This window comes from Sander vitreus, chromosome 17 (genome assembly GCF_031162955.1).
Source record: "Sander vitreus isolate 19-12246 chromosome 17, sanVit1, whole genome shotgun sequence".
NCBI classification, from domain to species: Eukaryota; Metazoa; Chordata; class Actinopteri; order Perciformes; family Percidae; genus Sander; species Sander vitreus.
The window spans coordinates 16,066,468-16,086,805 of NC_135871.1; the positions used below are offsets into that span (position 1 = coordinate 16,066,468).

The window sequence follows — 20,338 nt, forward strand, 5'->3', positions numbered from 1 at the left end:
TAAGTCATAGTATAGTATGTCATAAAAAGTCATAGTGTAGTATGTCATGAAAAAGTCATAGTATGTCATAAAAAAGTCATAGTATACTATGTCACAAACAACGTCTGTCATATATAGTATGTCATAAAAACTTAATAGTATAATATGTAATAAAAATACTCACTTTTTGCCTGCTGTCTCTGCATTTGGGTCCGACATTCTCTGAACCTTATAACAAGTATGTCATAAAATGTATAGTATGTCATTAAAAAGTCATAGTATGTCATAACATACTATGTGATAAAAACATCATAGAAATAAAAAATGTTATAGTATAGTATGTAATAAAAAAAAGTCATAGTATAGTATGTCATAAAAAAGTCATAGTATAGTATGTCATAAAAAATGTAATAGTATAGTAGCTAATAAAAAGGTCATAGTATAGTAAGTAATAAAAAACATCATAGTATAGTATGTCATAAAAAACATCATAGTATAGTATGTCATTAAAAGTCATGGTATAGTATGTCATAAAAACATCATAAAAAGTCATAGTATATTATGTCATAAAAAAGTAATAAAAAAGTCATAGTATACTATGTCATAAAAAACTTCATAAAAAGTCATAGTATAGTATGTCATAAAATGTCATAGCATAGTATGTCATAATAAACATCATAAAAAGTCATAGTATTGTATGTCATAAAAAGTCATAGTACAGTATGTCTTAAAAAAGTCACGGTATAGTATGTAATAAAAAATGGCCCAGTATAGAATATCATAAAAAAGTCATAGTATAGTAATAAAAAGTCATAGTATAGTATGTCATAAAAAAGTAACGGTATAATATGCTATAAAAAGTCATTGTACAGTATTTCATAAACATTCTTAGCATAGTATGTCATAAAAACATCATATAAAGTAATATAGTATAACAGAAAAAGTCATAGTCATAAAACAACATAGTATAGTATGTCATACAAACTTTAAAGTATAGTATGTGATAAAACCGTCATAGTATAGTATGTCATAAAAAGTCATAGCATAGTATGTCATTACAACTTTATAGTATAGTATGTGATAAAAACGTCATAAAAATAAATGTAGTACGCCAAAAAAGTCATAGTATAGTATGTCATAAAAAACATCATAGTATAGCATGTCATAAAAAACATCATAAAAAGTCTAAAAATTTCTATAGTACGTCATAAAAAAGTCATAGTATAGTATGTCATGAAAAAGTCATAGTATTGTATGTCATAAAAAAACATAATAGTATAGTATGTAATAAAAAAGGCTTAGTATATTATGTAATAAAAAAGTCAAAGTATAGTAATTTAAAAAAAAATGTCATAGTATAGTATGGAATAAAAATGTCATAGTATAGTATGTAATAAAAAATGTCATAGTATAGTATGTCTTAAAAAAATCATGGTATAGTAAGTCATAAAAAATGTCACACTATAGAATGTCATAAAAGTCATTATATAGTAAGTTATAAAAAACATCATAGTATAGTATGTCATAAAAAACATCATAGTTTGTTAGTATTGTTATGGTTGAGTATGTTTCCTGTTTTATTTTGGTAGTCTGTTTTTCTGTCTTGTTTTGTCTTGTTTTACTTCCTGCCTTGTGTTTTCCCACCTTTGTAATTGTCTGCCCCACCCTGATTTGTTTTACCTGTTCTTGAGTCCTCATGTCACCTGTCTCTTGTTTCCTCGTTACCTCTTGTATTTAGTCTCTGTGTTTTCTTTGTCTGTTGTCAGGTCATTGTTTGTTTAGGGTGTTTGTGGAGTCTACCCCGTTGTCTCTGTGTTCCAGTTTTTGGTATCCTGTTCTTTTGCTTCCTCTACATTCTGGAATGATTTTTGCCTGCTGCGTTCAGGACTCCTTTTGTTGGTATGGACTTTATGTTCATCCTCAAATCAAATCCATCCAAATCCTCAAGCTCACTTTTTGCCTGCTGTCTCTGCATTTGGGTCCGACATTCTCTGAACCTTATAACAAGTATAGTCATAAGTAGTCATAAAATGTATAGTATGTCATTAAAAAGTCATAGTATGTCATAACATACTATGTGATAAAAACATCATAGAAATAAAAAATGTCATAGTGTAGTATACCATAAAAAATGTCTAGTATAGTATTTAATAAAAGGTCATGGCATAGTATGTCATAAAAAATATTACAGTATAGAATGTCATAAAAGCCATCGAATACTAAGTTATAAAAAACGTCATATCCATCCATCTTCGTCCGCTTATCTGGGGTCGGGTCAGGGCAGCAGCTCCAGCAGGGGACCCCAAACTTCCCTTTTCCGAGCCACATTAGCCAGCTCCGACTGGGGGATTCCGAGGCGTTCCAAGGCCAGGTTGAAGATATAACTGTAATATCCCTCCAACTAGTCCTGGGTCTTCCCCGAGGCCTCCTCCCAGCTGTACGTGCCTGGAACACCTCCTTAGGGAGGCGCACAGGGGGCATCCTTACCAGATGCCCGAACCACCTCAACTGGCTCCTTTCGACACAAAGGAGCAGCGGCTCTACTCGGAGCTCCTCACGGATGACTGTGCTTCTCACCCTATCTCTAAGGGAGACGCCAGCCACCCTCCTGAGGAAACCCATTTCGGCCGCTTGTAGCATAGTATAGTATGTCATAAAAAAACTTCATAGCATAGTATGCCATAAAAAGTCATAGTATAGTATGTCATAAAAAGTCAAAGTATAGTATGTCATAAAAAAGTCATAGTATAGTATGTCAGAAAAAACATCATAGTATAGTATGTCATAAAAGACATCATGGTATAATATGCCATAAAAAGTCACATTATGTGGCCGGGTGAGTTCAGTGGGTAGAGCAGGCGTACGTATACTGAGAGGTTTCTGCCTCGACGCAGAGGTCCAGGGTTCGAATCCGACCTGTGACGATTTCAAAAAGAAAAAGTCAAAAGTCATATTATAGTATTTCATAAAGTCATAGTATAGCATGTCACAAAAAGTCATAGCATAGTATGTCATAAAAAGTCATAGTATAGTATGTCATAATAAACATCATAAAAAAAGTCATAGTACTATTTCATAAAAATGTAAAATTCATAGCATAGTAACAGTATGTATATAGACAGACTATAGTATGTCTTAAAAAAGTCATGGTATAGTATGTCTGAAATAGTCATAGTATGTCATAAAAAGTAATATAGTATGTGATAAAAAAGTAATATTATAGTATGTCATAAAAACGTCATAGTATAGTATGTCATAAAAAAGTCATTGTATAGTATTTCAAAAATATTTCTGGCATAGTATGTAATTAAAAACGTCATGAAAAGAAATTTAGTATGCCAAAAAAGTTATAGTATAGCATGTCATAAAAAACATCATAGTATATATTATGTTATAAAAAACATCATAGTATAGTAATCCATAAAAATTCATAGTATAGTGATTCATAAAAAGTCATAGTATAGTAAAGTCATAGTACAGTATGTCATAAAAAAAAGTCATAGTACACTATTTCATTAAAACGTCATAAAAAAATCATAGTATAATATGTCCTAAAAAAGTCATAGTAAAGGTACTAAAAAAGTCATAGTACATTATCGTGTGCATCCCTGGGCCCAGAGCGGGCGATGTGAAATCATATCTAAAGCTGCTGGCTAAAGATAACCGTAAATACAGTAAGATCATACTTCACGTTGGTGGTAATGATACCCGATTACGCAAATCGGAGATCACTACAATTAATGTTAAGTCACTTTGTGCATATGCAAAGACAATGTCGGACTCAATAGTTTTCTCTGGACCCCTGCCAAACCTGATCAGCGATGACATGTACAGCCGCATGTCACCCTTCCACCGCTGGTTGTCGGGGTGGTGCCCAGCTAATTATGTGGGCTACGTAGATAACTGGAGGGCGTTCTGGGGAAAGCCTGGTCTGATTAGGAGAGACGGCATTCATCGCACTTTAGACGGAGCCATTCTCATATCAAGAAATCGGACCGAGTCTATTATCGGTCATAAAACCATGACAACCCAAGATTGAAATCAGTAATCAGAGGTGCAGTGCTACGCGCTTCTCTGTGCTTCCGTTGGAGCAGTCGCCCACTCATAGTCCCATAACCACGGTGTCTGTCCCCTGACTCAGATCAGTTAAATCAAAAGTAAACAAAAGAGGAGCTATACTCAAGAACCTAATTGGAATGAAAACTACCACTGCAATGATCGAACAGTATAGGAACATTAGATGTGGACTATTAAATATTAGATCTCTGTCTTCTAAAGCAGTACTAGTAAACAATTTGATATCAGATAATCAAATTGATCTATTCTGTCTTACTGAAACATGGCTGGGACATGAAGCCACTCCTCCCAGTCATATTAATACTCAAATTCCTCGAGGCTCTGGCCAAGGAGGAGGAGTTGCAGCCATCTTTGATTCAAGCCTGTTAATTAATCCTAAACCTAAACTAAATTATAACTCCTTGAAAGCCTTGTTCTTAATCTTCTACATCCAACATGGAAAACATTACAGACAATTATATTTGTTGTTGTTTACCGAGCACCAGGCCCGTATTCTGAATTGTCATCTGAATTCTGAGTTTTTATCATGTGTAGTCCTTAAATCAGACAAAGTACTTATTGTAGGTGATTTTAATATCCATGTGGACGTTGACAGCAATAGCCTTAGTATTGCTTTCAACTCACTACTAGATTCAATTGGTTTCAGTCAGAGTGTGCATAAGGCCACGCACTGTTTTAACTACATCCTCAACCTTGTGCTGGCATATGGCATTGAAATTGAAGATTTAATAGTATTTCCGCAGAATCCTTTATTATCAGACCATTCTTTAATAATTTTTGAATTCTTACTACCTGACTATACGAAATTAGATAAAAGCTTCTACACTAGATGCCTATCTGACAGTGCTATAGCTACATTTAAGGAAGCTATTCCAACATCATTTAATTCAATGTAATGCCTTAATATAACAGAGGACTCTTATGTTAACTTTAGTCCCTCCCAAATTGATAATTTTGTAGATGTTGCTACGGCCTCGCTACGGACGACTTTAGACTCTGTTGCTCCTCTCTAAAAGAAGATGATGAAGCAAAGGAAACTAGCACCTTAGTATAACTCCCAAACTCGCAAATTAAAACAAACCTCGCGAAAACTTGAAAGTAAATGGCGTTCCACCAATCTGGAAGAATTTCATTTAGATTGGCAAGACAGTCTGAAAACATATAGGAAGGCCCTCAGAAATGCCAGATCAGACTATTACTCATCACTAATAGAAGAAAATAAGAACAAACCAAGGTTTCTTTTAGCACTGTAGCGAGTCACAGCTCTATGAGCCATCTATTCCTCTAGCTCTGAGTAGTGACGGCTTCATGAGCTTCTTCAATGATAAAATTATAACAATTAGAGATAAAATTCATCACCTCTTGCCCTCAACTTCTAACGGTTCACATTTAAACGCAGGACCGCCTGAAAGAACAACAAGACCTGACATATACTTAGACTGCTTTTATCCTTTAGACCTTCAACAATTAATGTTAAAGGTCTCTTCAGCTAAGCCATCTACCTGTCTCTTAGACCTCATCCCAAAGAGGCTACTTAAAGAAGCGTTACCCATGGTTAACACTTCATTACTAGATATGATCAATATGTCTTTATTAACAGGTTATGTACCACAGTCATTTAAAGTAACTGTGATAAAACCTCTTCTGAAAAAACCCACCCTCGATCCTGAGGTCTTAGCAAACTATAGACCTATAGCTAATCTCCCCTTTCTCTCCAAGATCCTTAAGAAGGTAGTCGTTATGTGATTTTCTACATTTCATTAAAAAGTCATAATATAATATGCCATAAAATTTAATAATAAAAATAGTAGCCTATGCCATTAAACTGTCATAGAAAATGTCAAAGCATAGTATGCCATAACAAGTCCTAATATAGTATGCCTTAAATAGGTTATAACAAAGGTATAATATAGTATGCCATGAAAGTCATAGTATGTTATGTCATAGAAAACTTTAAAAAGTCATAGTATAGTATGCCATAAAAAAGTCATTGATTGGTATGCCATAAAAAAAATCATAAAAAAGGAACAGTAGCCTATGCCATTAAATTGTCATAGAAAATGTCATAGTGTTGTGGTTGTGGACATTTCTGTTGCCTGTTATTATTTCTGTATGTTTCCTGTTGTGTTTATTGTATTCTGTGGTCTGTGTATATTTTGTTGTGTATATTTCTGTTCCCTGTTGTGTATTTCCCTGTTTATGTTTCCTGTTTTATTTTGATAGTCTGTTTTCTGTCTTGTCATGTCTAGTTTTACTTCCTGTGTTTTCCCACCTGTGTGATTGTCTGATGTGCTCCACCTGTTCCCCAGCCCTAGTGTCACCTGTCTTGTGTCTTCTCGTTACCTAGTTCATTTAGCTCCTGTGTTTCCTTTGTCTGTTGTCAGATCGTTTGTGTCTTGTTCCTGTCAGTTTGTGTCCTGAGGCCTGTACTATGAATCAAGATCAACATGCCCTGGATTTCTTTCAGTTATCCGGCTTCACTAACCCTAACAACCGCCGTCCCGCATAACGCTGGTTATCAACTAGTTCAATCAACCCAGGGTTTCTCAATCCAGCAGCGCGCGTGTTCACATAAAAGAGGCGGTGTTTGCGTACCACGACCAATCGCAAACATATACCAGAGCCGCATATTTTAAACAAGAAGAGCAAACTATAATTCTACATAAATATGAAGAACACAAACACGTTTTACAGGCAAAATGCAGGAAGGAAAGCTGGCAAAAAAAGCTGACGCTGTTTTACGTAAATCACAACGCTTATCCTATCAATATCACTTCCAGTGGTGTAATCTACGTGATAGTAAGCTCCAGGATTTCTATATAAGGTGCTTTCCGACCGGATAGTACTTGTACTTTTTAGAGGAAAAGTACACTTCTAAGCAGTTCTAAGAACTACTCTCCCCCAAAATCTTTATTTCCGTTTGCATTCCCACTGGCCAAGTAGCCATAGGGACTGGTAGGAGGGGTAAGGGAGTGATGCAAGCACGGCAACGGTCTTTATAGCATCGTCACTAGACCTTAGCGCCACATACAACAACAACAAAGCAGCATTCCGTCCATTCTCGTAGTAATTCACGTAATGTTTTGCTCAACACAGACGGGGCTTTATTATACTCGGAACAGACCCCGCCTCTGCCTGCTGCGCTGTGGACGTGTGTGTGTGTGTGTGTGAGACTGTGTGTGTGTGTGACGGCCGGCAAGCTGCAGGACACGCTTGTGGAGTTTAACTCCGAAAAGACAGTTAACCACAGGTTCCCGTTAATCTTATGATGGACATGTGTTGTGATATTTAAACAAACGAACCGTCAACGGCAAAATAAAAGCCTCTTATTTACGAGAGCGGTCTGAGAGACCTCCAGCTTACAGCGAGGTGTCTGAGTGTGACTGGCCGAGCGACGAGCTAGAGGCCGGGGCAGGCGCTTGCTGGCTGTCGCCTCACTTCATCGAGCTTCTCAACTCCGAAAACTTTGAAGCAAATTGTCAATTCGGCATCAATTTTCGCAAGACTGCCTATATTCAAAATCTAAACAGTTAATTTCTCGCCTAAAATAATGTCAGAAGTGAATTTAATGATGAATAAGATGGTGAAAATTGTTAAAAATGTCCTGTTGTTGGTTGTTGCTCTGTCTGCAAGTTCCGAGTTGGCAGTGGGCGTGACTTAGAAGTTTGACCAATCAAGTACACCTAGTAAAAGGGAAAAGACCCTGCTCTGAAGTAGGAGCTAAAAAAGTACGCTACTGCGGCCAGAGGAACTTAAAAATCCCCAAAATATACAGTAGGCTACAGTACACCCACTATAATAGTATACATTAGACTACACTGGTCACTTCCCCATCAGTCATGCATAAGATCTGACCATTATTACACTTTTGCTTTCCATGAATTGTCGTTGCTTTATCCTTTTATTTCAGTTGAAACCCTGGCAGTGGTAAGTGATCGTGAGAGAAAATAAAAACATATCAAAACATAATTCTAACCAATGTGGGTATAGGCAACACACGGCTGAAGAAGCCAACAAATAGCGTACAATTCCCTCCGCTTAAAAATCTAAATATTTCATAAAGATACCCATCAGTGAATGTTAACGGGGTTGTCGGTCTCTCTCTCTCTCTCTCTCTCTCTCTCTCTCTCTCTGTGCGCACCAAGCTCCACCTGATCTTCTAAGAACGGTGACGCCGTTATCAATCGAGTATTGATTGGTCAGTAGGCGGTGCTTTAACACCGGTTGATCTCTAATCTCCTACATAACCTGCTCCCGACCAGGTTAGGTGTTCAGCATGAGTTACCATGGCGATTGAACCCGATAACAACTAATCCACCTTCATGGTACAGAAAATCCTGGGTTGAACCTGAAGTTAGCTCGTTAACGCCAAATCTTGCTTCGTAGTACAGGCCTCAGGTCTGGTCAGTTTGTATGTGTCTGCGTCAGCTCCCGTCAGTTTCCGTGCTTCCCGTTTCTTCCTGCTTGGGTTTTTTGGATACCCTTGGTTTTTCTTGTATTGTTTTCTTGCCTGCTGCAGCTCACAGGACTCCCTAGGTTTGTTTTTGTATTTTGATAAAATAAATCTTCGTGTTCACCCTTCCCCTGCCTGCCTGCCTCTCCCTGCATTTGGGTCATTTAATCCTCTACACCGTAAGACATAGTATAGTATACCATAAAATAGTCATAGTATAGTATGCAGAGGTGTATAGTAACGAAGTAGAACTACTTCACTACTGTACTGGAGTATTGCTTTTTTTCTCCTACTTCCACTTTTACTTGAGTACATATTTCTGACGAGTTTAATACTTTTACTCCAATACATTTATGTGCTGCATCGTTACAATTATAAAAATTTTACGAATCATTCCAAACCCACATTATCACTGCCAGAGCGGTAGATGGCTCTGTCACCACGTTTGATGAAGCCGGCTTATCATTAAGCAAATCAAGCAATCAAGCTGACTCATAAGAAGGCCGCGCATGCTCCCGTTCTGCTCTGCTGCCTGCCTGCATTGAGAACACTTGAGCTTTGTTAGTTTGTTTCGAGATGGAAGAACCAGAAACACCACCTTCAACACCTTCAACTTCGAGTGATCGTGGCGGTGAGGAAGGAGACCACCCTTGGCCCTAGTTCGAGTCCATGTTTTCATTTGTTAGAGTGAAAGACAGTTTATATAGAATGAAGTGCCTACTCTGCCTCCCGAAAGATTGTGGAATAATGGACTTCAAAAATTCACCGTCAAATTTGAAGAAACATATCAAGGTAAGTTACAAATATAATACACAAGTGGCACACCAGCTTGAGCTATCAGTAAGCGCTAGCTAACTAGCGACCCGCGGTTCATGACATGTACATTCCTGTCCTTGTACTGCTGCTACAGCCAAAGGAATTGTGAGTGTCCTTTAGGCTAAACATTTGAAACAATATAAACAATATGATATTCAAACTTGTGACTGCTTTCTTTAATAACTACATAACACAATAATTGTACTTTTACTTTCAGTACTTTAGTACATTTTAAAATAAACTACTTGCAATACTTAAGTACAAAACATTTACTTTAGTACTTCCACTTAAGTGTGGTGCTTAAAGAGAACTTCAACTTCTACTCAAGTCACTTTTTTGATGGAGCACTTGTACTTTTACTCAAGTCTCTAGTACTTTATACATGTCTGATAGTATGTCATTCAAAATTCATAGTCAGAAACAAGTCAGATAAGTCAGAAAAAGTCAAAATATAGTATGTCATAATGTCATAGTATGGTAAGCCATAAACAAGTCTAAAGTAAAAATAAATGTCATAGTAGAGGTCATAGAAAAGTCATTAAAAGTCATAGGATAGTATGTCATAAAAAAGTCAACCTCATTGATGAACACCATTGATCCCCATTAAAGTACACTTACCGCCTTACGACACACGGAGTAGTAATGTTACATCTCGTTTTTTCCAGGGCAGCCGTAGAGAATATCAACATCTCTGATGTACATGGCAAATCCACAAATCTGCTCAGGAATCATAGAAATAAATATGTCCTTATAACTCCAGAACTGGCCTTTTTAAGTTTTCTTCAGTATCAAAGTACTCCAGTGACAGTTGTCTATACATCCATAGGTAAAACAGGAAGCCACAAAGGGTCAGCAAACATTCAATGCCTTGAGTGAAAAACACCCCCCTCAACTGAGCTGTCTCTTATTCAGCTCAGCGGCTACAAATAACACATGTAAATGTCTCAATAGGGCTCTGCATGCTGATGTTACTAGTTATACAGTAGTATTGCTTTATTTTTAGACTGAGTGAAGGTCCATTTAAAACAAAGACAAAAAAAGACAAAACACAATAAAAGGAACACTACAGACACAAATTCAAAAAGACAGCTATGCCAGTGTTCCCACATAGGTGACTGGTATCACACAGCACTGACCCTAGGATCAGACAGTTGTGACCAACCCTTGCCTCCAAAATGTTAACATCTACAGGGGCTCAGTTCAGATGCTCTCATGAACTGGAGCACAGACTCAGTCCATCTTTACGAAATAAGAAAAGTGAATGGGGTTTTGAAAGTGGTTAAAGGGGATTTATTTCTGTGCTGTCTTTCCAGCTTCAGTTGGATACAGAGTTTTTGCATTATACCATTAAGGAGAGTATTTTTGTATCACTCATTTCTTAATGTCATGTTGGTTTTGGTGAGAAGTCGTACGTACATTCACCCTCTGTTTTCTACAAGGCCTGAGGTGACGGAGGCGAACTGCTTACCAATCTGTCCCACAGTGGGCGCTTCCTGTGGTGCTCAGGACTCTCGCCCATGAGCCATATGGCAGGTTATGGTGGGTCCCCACCATGTGAAATGCCCTGGCTACAATCAAGGCATTTCACAAAGCTGAAAAACTGCCTTGCCATGAGGGCATAGTCCACAGGGAGCACAGGTGCCTCAACTGCCTAGTTCTCATGAACAGTGGTAAATATTTGCATGGCAGGGAATGCTTCAAATTAGGTGTAGAACAACACCTGAAACAGACAATTCAACAAGCAGTACCTCTTTCATGCAGTGATGGCCAGGTGTGTGAAGGTGAGACAGTTGGCAGGGTTTGAACTTAAGTGTTTCGCTCCGCCTACGATTGTGGCCATTCAGAACGGGTATAAGCACTTTTGCACTTAAATGTACAACCTAGTTCATTTTAAGCATACAGAGCCCTTGCCACTTTGTTAACTTCCTTCAGCTTTGTCTGGTTAAATAACATTAAAAACACCGGTATAAATGAGTCAAGAAACAAAGATAAAATTCCAACAACTTTATATCAACTCCAGCAAAAATACAAAGTTCTTAACATAAAGATGCATCATTCTTGGATTACCACAAATAAAGCAGTTATTTCTTTCTAATATACAAAATCAAAATCTTTAAATAGCAACTGTAAAGAATAAACATGTTCAAGTCTGATATTTGGTGGGCTGTTTTAGCTAAATGCATTAGCCTACATGGAGTTCTTAAATAACAATAAAAAACATGACTGACATGTTTTGCATTTACAGATGATATACCCTCTAAAGAGTAATGAACATAATAAAAAAATAACACTGTGCTAAAAATGACAATTGACAATACACTAATGTAAGTTACTACTGTGGAAGTTAAGAAACTTCACATTATGAGAACATCTGCCTGACAATAATAATAAAAAAAACACAACATAAAACTGCAACATACTTGGATACACAACTCAGAAGTGTGACTAGACTACCCCAAAAATGTCATATCCAACTTGCATGTAATCACGGAAGGAATTCATCACCCTGCAATGTGCCATTAATGCTAAAGAGCCCATAAACTTAATTCATGTTAACCAACAAAATATACATACTTTTTAGGTCTTTGTAATTAGGAAATATTGTTAGCAAAGTGATACACAAACCAGTATCCCAACGTCATCTCAGATGGGTTTGCTGTGCATACAAAGTCTTGATTTTCAAAGCTCAGGGGCATAAATATTGTTCTGGGTTTCAGTTCTAGTAAGGCAGCAGCTGTAATGCACCAGTTGCTAAAACTGTCTCCACATTAACAAGACTTAACACATGCAGAACCAGGTAAAATACTCAAAGGGAAGTCCCTACTATGAGCAGATAACAATGGGTGCAATGGTCAGAAGTGACTGCAGAGGTACACAGTGATGGAAACTGACCCAAAACAAAAAAATACAAACATTTGTCATGACACATACAGAGCACACCTGCCTGTTTTAACAATTCAAATTTGTATATATTTTAACATCTAATACAGCCATAGTAAGAACAATATTAAGTTAATGATCTGGGAAAATGGGAATATAAAAATCAGGTTAGAGTAAATCAGAATGTCTGAATGCACGAGGCACAAACTGTGTGGAACGGAAACTATTTGCACACACTCTGAAGCAATAAATGTTGACTGCCTCTCCAGGGATTGAAAGTTGGTATAACTAAAGTACAGGAGTTTTCACATTTAGCAACACATTGTATTACTTTACACTTCATAAATAAGGCACTGGGTCACAACAGTCACATATTCACAATGTTGTGATTGGAAGACAGGCTGGAGATACAAACTGCCTACTTACTGAAGGTAACAATCTTATTCAAAAGCTGATTTCCCTTCTCACAGCAAGCTCTCTGAACACTAAATGCAGCACATGCTATCATCTAAAACAACTTAGATACAAAATGGCAACAAAAAAAAAAGAAGCAAAACAGGATAGTGAGTGAATTTAATGATTTACTTTGATGACTGCATCAAAGTTTGATGTTTGTTATCCCAACTTTTAAAATGAGGTTTGATAGGATATTGTTATCTCCAGCCGTCTCGTAGAGCGCTGAAACAGAAAGCCAAACAGCAATTACATCTGCAAGACATCATGTAGGACTTGTCTGTAGTCCCTAAACACGGAGCAAATGCTCACCATCACATTTGTATTTTCACACTGAAGCTTTACAAAAGCATAAATGACTTTCAAAATGTGTTCCTTCTTCACTATGTTCCTACTGAAAAAGGTGTCCCCTGAAGAGTTTGGTTAAAGTAGAAAATAGATACTTCTGGTCCTTCTGAATATATTCCAGATAAAAGAAAATGACAAAATCATCTTAATAAAGATGATCTTCCTGTGCAGGTGCATTTCATTTCGAGAGTGATGTCCTGGTGCGCTTTGCTGGGGTCTCTAAAAGCTCCTGAGCTCTCTTAGTTGCAGATTTTGTCCCACTTCGTGGCAACAATGCCGTCTGCCTTCTCTTTGTAGGGGACCTTAAAGCCCCTCTTCTTGTCATCGTGGGTCCCTCAGCTTTTCTGACTGGTTTAGGAGATGCATTTTGTGTTTTAATGGACTTTGTTGCCTTCTTTGAGGCATGACTAGGGCTCCCACTGGAAGGGACTGCCGCCTCCATTTTTCTCTGGGATCTAGTTAGCACCTGGTCAGGTGAAGTCGGAGCCTTGACATCCATGCTCTGCTGCGGGGTGTCAACAGCGAACTCTGTAGCTTTAATTTCAGCAAAAGTACTCTGTGACGATTCCTTTGTTTGGATATTTGCAGCATTCACTTTATACACAGTGGGTTTTTCTACCTCTATTTTCTCTGCTTCAATTAGTTTTTTATTGTCGACCTTGCTTTTAGATGCATCGACAGGGTTATGTTCAGATATTTTAGGAGACCCTAGTCGTTGAGAACATCTCTTGGGCAAATCTTTTTTAGTTGCATCTCTTGAAGCTCTACTACTGCTCTGAGCCTTGACTGCCCTCTGCTGAACTGGATACTTTGTAGTTTTTTTACCAGCCAATGTTTTCCTTCTTTCTATTTTTGCTGCAAATGCTTTCATTTGTTTACTGACAGGTAAGGGGGATTTCTGTGCCTTCAGAGATGGTTTCATAATGGACTTGGCAGCGGATTTTTTGGTGGCTAGTCTATTCATGTTGGTTTTTAAGGTTTTTGAGGCCTTGAGAACATTGGTTTGCTGAACCTGCATCTTCTCTCGGATATTAGAGTATTTCCTCAAGATCCTTGCACTAGCTGGATTCTTTGATTTACCACAGGATTTCTGGGATTCATTTATCTCTCCACGGGCTTTGGCAGAGGAGTGTGACTTAGTCAAAGTCTGAGTAGTACTGGGAAGGTCTCTTTTCTCTTTCCCTTTGACTGCATTTGCCTCCTGCTCCAGTGCTTTAGCAATCAGTTTCTGACTCTTTGAGTTGCTCTTTACAGGAGAGGCAATGGCAAACTTTTTCAAATGTTTCTTTAAGCGCTCTGCCTGTAAGCTTGGAAATACCCCCTGAGAGGTCCCTGAAGCACTAGATGAGCTGTGAAAGCACAGCTGAGTTTCTGATGGAAGACGTGTATTCACCTTCTTGACAATGACAAGGGACTTTGTTTCTGTTGTTTCAAGGAACCAGCGACAAATACTGGTGAGATTAAAACCTTTCATGAAGAGCATTTGGACTGGTGAGTATTTCTGGTGCTCTGAAGACTTAGATTTTCTTGCCCTGCGTTTACTTTTCCATATAGCTGCCTGCCTGTCTGCTTTGTTTTTGTATTTTGTTGCTGGCTGACCCTCTTTGTCCATTTGCACCCAGCCTTTTTGCATTTTATCATACTTAATGTTCAGGTTTGTAATTAGGTGTTGGTTTTCTTCTCCAGTCAGAGTCTCAAAGAATTTGTTAGTTTGTTTTGGGGGTTCAGGTCTTGGTGTTATGACAGGGATGGCTGAGCTGTGGGGCAACACAGACACTGGAAGGGGCTTCACCTGAGTTTTGGTTACTTTTTCTGGCATTATTCTGATTGGGGAAACTATGTCACTCTGTCTTCCAGCTCCAGTAAGAGCACTTGTAGAGGGTACAGCCAATCTTTGTGACCTCAAAGTCAATTTCTTGTTGTCCACTGGTGATGAATGAGTAACAGACTGGTGGGACATTTCAGTCTTACTGCTCTCACTCCTTAATGGCATTCTTGTGGGTTTGCCTGATATGGAAGAACAGCTATCATCTCCACTTGCAGACGTGTCTTCTAAAGATGCTACATTTGGCTTTTGCAGAAAAGAAACATCACTTGCTTCTGCCTCCTTTCGGAGAATCCGCTTACTTCTGTATGGCATAATCTGTGCTTGCATTTCAGTCTTTACAGGACTTTCATTTTCTAATGGACTTGATACCTCGCCGCTAAATTGCTGTTTCTCATTCTTACTATCGTCTACTACAGCCTTTGTGGACCGTAGTTTCTGGTTGGCCTGCAATCTATTTTCTACTTCGTTTTTTTGTATTTCTTCAGAGGTTGTCCCTAATTGCTGAGTGTTTTCCATGTTTAATTCTACAGTTGTCTCTGGTACTGTGTTCTGTTTGGACTGTTCAGAGGCTTCAGAGGAAGATGACCTGATTGGAGAAGTAGTAGGAGGAAGTGAAGGGGGAAGGGGGAGGTGCTCTGTAGACAAAAGAGCATGGGATGCAGTAGATTTTGGAGATGAAATGTAAGGGACAGCATTTGATTTGGGTGGTGATACTGGAGTTCCAGCTGGCCTCTGGCTGGCTGATCTAAGTTGCCGCTGATCGGTGAGGACAGGCAAACTATCCTGATCTCTCTGACCTTTTTTTTGTTTCCGAATTTGTTTGGTCCTTAAAGAAAATTTAGATGTTGGGCTTGATGGTGTGGCAGAGGATGGTTCTTTCACCTGCTGAATTACAGCAGTAGTCTCAATCGATTTTACAGCTATGTCTGTTTCAGGTAGACGTTTCTCCAAATTCTTGTTTTCAACAGAATCAATAGTTGAATCAACAGAAGTCTTGTTGGGGACATTCTGATTAGATTTCACTGGGGTTTTATTAGGTGATGTGGTACTGTTCCTTGATCTACGACGCAGACTTCTGTCAGAGGCCGATATCGGTCTACCATTAACAAAACCCACTACCACCCCTTCGGTTTTTCTTAACCGCTTTGGCAGCGAAACTACAGAACCTCTTTTTCTACGCCAAGGGGGTAATTCCTTCAAGAGCGCATCAAGTGACTTTGAGGACACGTCATCGTCATTATCACCTTCAGTCTCTAAAGGCATAACACCGTCAACTGCTTCAGGTTTTTTAATTTCTGCCCCTTTTATAATTGGCTCCTCTGCTGAACCAGTGGTGTTGGACTTTTCTGTCATTTCAAAGTTGTCATAGTGCATCTGTGTCTCTGGTTGAAGTTCCCGATGTTGCTCATCTTGTACTTCCTCCCTTTTATTTTCCTCTATTTCTTCCTCAATTTGATCCACCGGTGACGGGGCACTATTTTGCTGAAGAACAGGCTCACTGTTGTGCAGTTTATCTGATGAAAGCTGGGGCTCATCTTCTATGGTTGTATCCTCTAATGGTTCTACTACTGTTTCTGGGACTATCTGCTCAGTACTTTCCTGCACGTTTCCTTGAGGCTCAGGCTCATTATCTTTTTCTTCTTCAAATGGAGCCTGTGTAACAATTTCTTCACTTCCTGTTGTGCCTAAATCTGCAGTTGTGTTCTGTTCTACTGCTGTGTTAATATCGGTTTCTTTGTTTTCTGTTGGGGACCTTATCGGAGATGAAGGAGCAGACTGCCCCTTGCTCGGATACTGATCTGTCTGACTTGTTTCAACATCTATTTCACTGGCTGCTACCTCCACCATATCTCCTGTTCCTGGTATCACACTCTCATCTGACTCTTGTGTGGACATTTGTTGATTCATTGTCTCCCTGCATGCTTCAGCAAACAGCATATCCACAGGTGGTACACCTTCAGGCTTTGAAAGTATTTGTTTTGGGGTGACCAATGTGATCAGCTCTGGAATTGGATTCGGACAGTTGCCCCTCCCAGCCAATGTACGGACCGTTTTTAACTCCCATATTTCATCTGAATACGTATGTCCTCTGGTGCTTTTTCTGGCATTGCGACGTGGGAGCATGCTGCACTGCTGCTCCTTAAAACACTCTGTAATTGGTTTGTCAATAAAAACAATGTCACAGTGACCGAGATCAGGGTCAGCCATTTCCCTACAAGCAGAGTCCCTAATCCGATGATCAGAGGATGACCTGATAGTCTTCCTGGCGGTCCGCGGAGAGTCTGAAGGAATGGTCATGTGAACTGAAAACAGGTTTGCTGGTTTATCTTTGGCATGCCCGAGAGTCTCTCTCTGCCTAGCTTGATGTGTGTGACTAGTCGGATTGTGTCTTTTCATAAAGGAGCTGAGTCTAGCACTATGACTCTCTGTTCTGTTGGATGAATTTGAGTTACCCTGTCTTTCCTCCAAAGTGTCAGAGTGAGATGAAAGAGAGGCGTTGAGCACACATGACAACTTCTTACCGGCAGCAACGTTGCTGGTCATGATTTTCATCTTAAGAGGGGCATGATCACCATGACGGTTGTTCTCTGCATCCACTGGATTAGGGGTGGGAGTGACCAAAGCTTGGTTACTCTCTGACCCAGGGCTGCAAAGATCCAAAGCAGGGCCTGCAGATGTTTTCAGTGACACCGCATTCTCTGGAACGTTTTTCATTGCACAGCTGCTTAGGAAAGAATGGGACACATCCTGGACTTCTGACTTGGGAGTGGATTCCCTGGGAAACCTTAGCTCAGAGCACGACTTCACAGGTGTGACTGGGCTGGATTTTGCAGTGGAGCAAGCAGGTCTTTGGATCCCAGAGTTACAGGCTTGCTGTGTATTGGAAGATGCCAGTGCTTTGACCTCCGTCTGTAGAAAACCTATGGCATCTACAATCTGTCTCTGATGGTGGGGACAGAGTTTGGCTATGAACTGTTCCAGCGTGGAGGTGGACTGTAGGTCTCTTGCCTTTGCAATAGGCAACTCTGTAGACTCACTGAGGAGAAAAAAGAACAAATAGATGTAATTGCACATCAAGAAGAAGCAACACTGGTTCATATTATTGATTGGTATGTGACAATCACTTATGCAAAATAAATTGTCCCTTCATCTCTAGCTAAATGTTTGAGTGAAATAATTCACAATTGTATAACGATGTTTATTATTGCATATTTATTAGAAGAATAGGTGATTTTAAAAGTGAAACCTTCATCCAGTGAACTTGACCAATTACATTGTTAATGCTATTACATTTTTCTTCTTTGCACAGGTGTGCCTTTTGTTACAGTTTACATCAAGAAAATCCTACACATGCACAAGACATTTAGTAATGGTGGCTCACTTAATTAAAACAAGTCAAACATGTTTTTAACTTGAAAGAGCAAATGTATTAGGGGGAAATATAGAGTACATCATTTTTGTCAAGCTTTCATTTATTTAATAACTAGTGCAAAGGGTGACATTTAGATACAAGTGCTCAACAAAATTGACTAGTAAAAAAAAAAAAGCAAGCGTGACTGAACATATGCAAAGTTTCTTTCGGTGAGGTAGGTCTATTACAAATCCTCCGAGACCTTTGGAGCATTTATACCATCACATATACATACGCGTATGTATGTATGTATGTATGTATGTATGTATGTATGTATGTATGTATGTATGTATATATATATATATATATATATATATATATATATATATATATATATATATATATATATATATATATATATATATATATATCTACACTACATACATCCCCATATATATATACACACACACACACACACACACACAGTCAGGTCCATAAATATTGGGACATCGACACAATTCTAATCTTTTTGGCTCTATACACCACCACAATGGAGTTGAAATGAAACGAACAAGATGTGCTTTAACTGCAGACTTTCAGCTTTAATTTGAGGGTATTTACATCCAAATCAGGTGAACGGTGTAGGAATTACAACAGTTTGTATATGTGCCTCCCACTTTTTAAGGGACCAAAAGTAATGGGACAACTGGCTGCTCAGCTGTTCCATGGCCAGGTGTGTGTTATTCCCTCATTATCCCATTTACAAGGAGCAGATAAAATGTCCAGAGTTCATTTCAAGTGTGCTATTTGCATTTGGAATCTGTTGCTGTCAACTCTCAATATGAGATCCAAAGAGCTGTCACTATCAGTGAAGCAAGCCATCATTAGGCTGAAAAAATCTAAACAAACCCATCAGAGAGATAGCAAAAAAACATTAGGTGTGGCCAAATCAAGAAAACAAATTTAGAAAACATTCTTAAAAAGAAAGAAACGCACCCGGTGAGCTCAGCAACACCAAAAAGACCCGGAAGACCACGGGAAAACAACTGTGGTGGATGACCGAAGAATACTTTCCCTGGTGAAGAAAACACCCTTCACAACAGTTGGCCAGATCAAGAACACTCTCCAGGAGGTAGGTGTATGTGTGTCAAAGTCAACAATCAAGAAGACTTCAACAGAGTGAATACAGAGGGTTCACTACAAGATGTGAACCATTGGTGAGCCTCAAAAACAGGAAGGCCAGATTAGAGTTTGCCAAACATCTAAAAAAAGCCTTCACATTTCTGGAACAACATCCTATGGACAGATGAGACAAAGATCAACTTGTACCAGAGTGATGGGAAGAGAAGAGTATGGAGAAGGAAAGGAACTGCTCATGATCCAAAGCATACCACCTCATCAGTGAAGTATGGTGGTGGTAGTGTCATGAGCGTGGGCATGTATGGCTGCCAATGGAACTGGTTCTCTTGTATTTATTGATGATGTGACTGCTGACAAAAAGCAGCAGGATGAATTCTGAAGTGTTTCGGGCAATATTATCTGCTCATATTCAGCCAAATGCTTCCAGAACTCATTGGACGGCGCTTCACAGTGCAGATGGACAATGGCCCGAAGCATACTGCGAAAGCAACCAAAGAGTTTTTTAAGGAAAAGAAGTGGAATGTTATGCAATGGCCAAGTCAATCACCTGATCTGAATCCGATTGAGCATGCATTTCACTTGCTGAAGACAAAACTGAAGGGAAAATGCCCCAAGAACAAGCAGGAACTGAAGACAGTTGCAGTAGAGGCCTGGCAGAGCATCACCAGGGATGAAACCCAGCGTCTGGTGATGTCTATGCGTTCCAGACTTCAGGCTGTAATTGAATGCAAAGGATTTGCAACCAAGTATTAAAAAGTGAAAGTTTGATTTATGATTGTTAATCTGTCCCATTACTTTTGGTCCTTTAAAAAGTGGGAGGCACATATACAAACTGTTGTAATTCCTACACCGTTCACCTGATTTGGATGTAAATACCCTCAAATTAAAAATTGTTCGTTTCATTTCAACTCCATTGTGGTGGTGTATAGAGCCAAAAAGATTAGAATTGTGTCGATGTCCCAATATTTATGGACCTGACTGTATGTGTGTGTGTATATATATATATATATAT

General features: G+C 38.8%; 1 protein-coding gene across 2 annotated transcripts in view; it reads right to left on the reverse strand.

Annotated features, from left to right (window-relative positions):
* Positions 1-11,314: 11,314 nt before the first annotated feature.
* The window catches only part of LOC144532905 (ligand-dependent corepressor), a 29,509-nt gene continuing 20,485 nt past the window's right edge, over positions 11,315-20,338 (reverse strand). For both annotated transcript variants that reach the window (XM_078273874.1, XM_078273873.1), the window contains one exon: positions 11,315-17,871. In XM_078273874.1, coding sequence (XP_078130000.1) covers positions 13,185-17,871 — 4,687 coding nt within the window. In that variant the 3' untranslated portion in view covers positions 11,315-13,184. The remainder of the gene's footprint in view (positions 17,872-20,338) is intronic.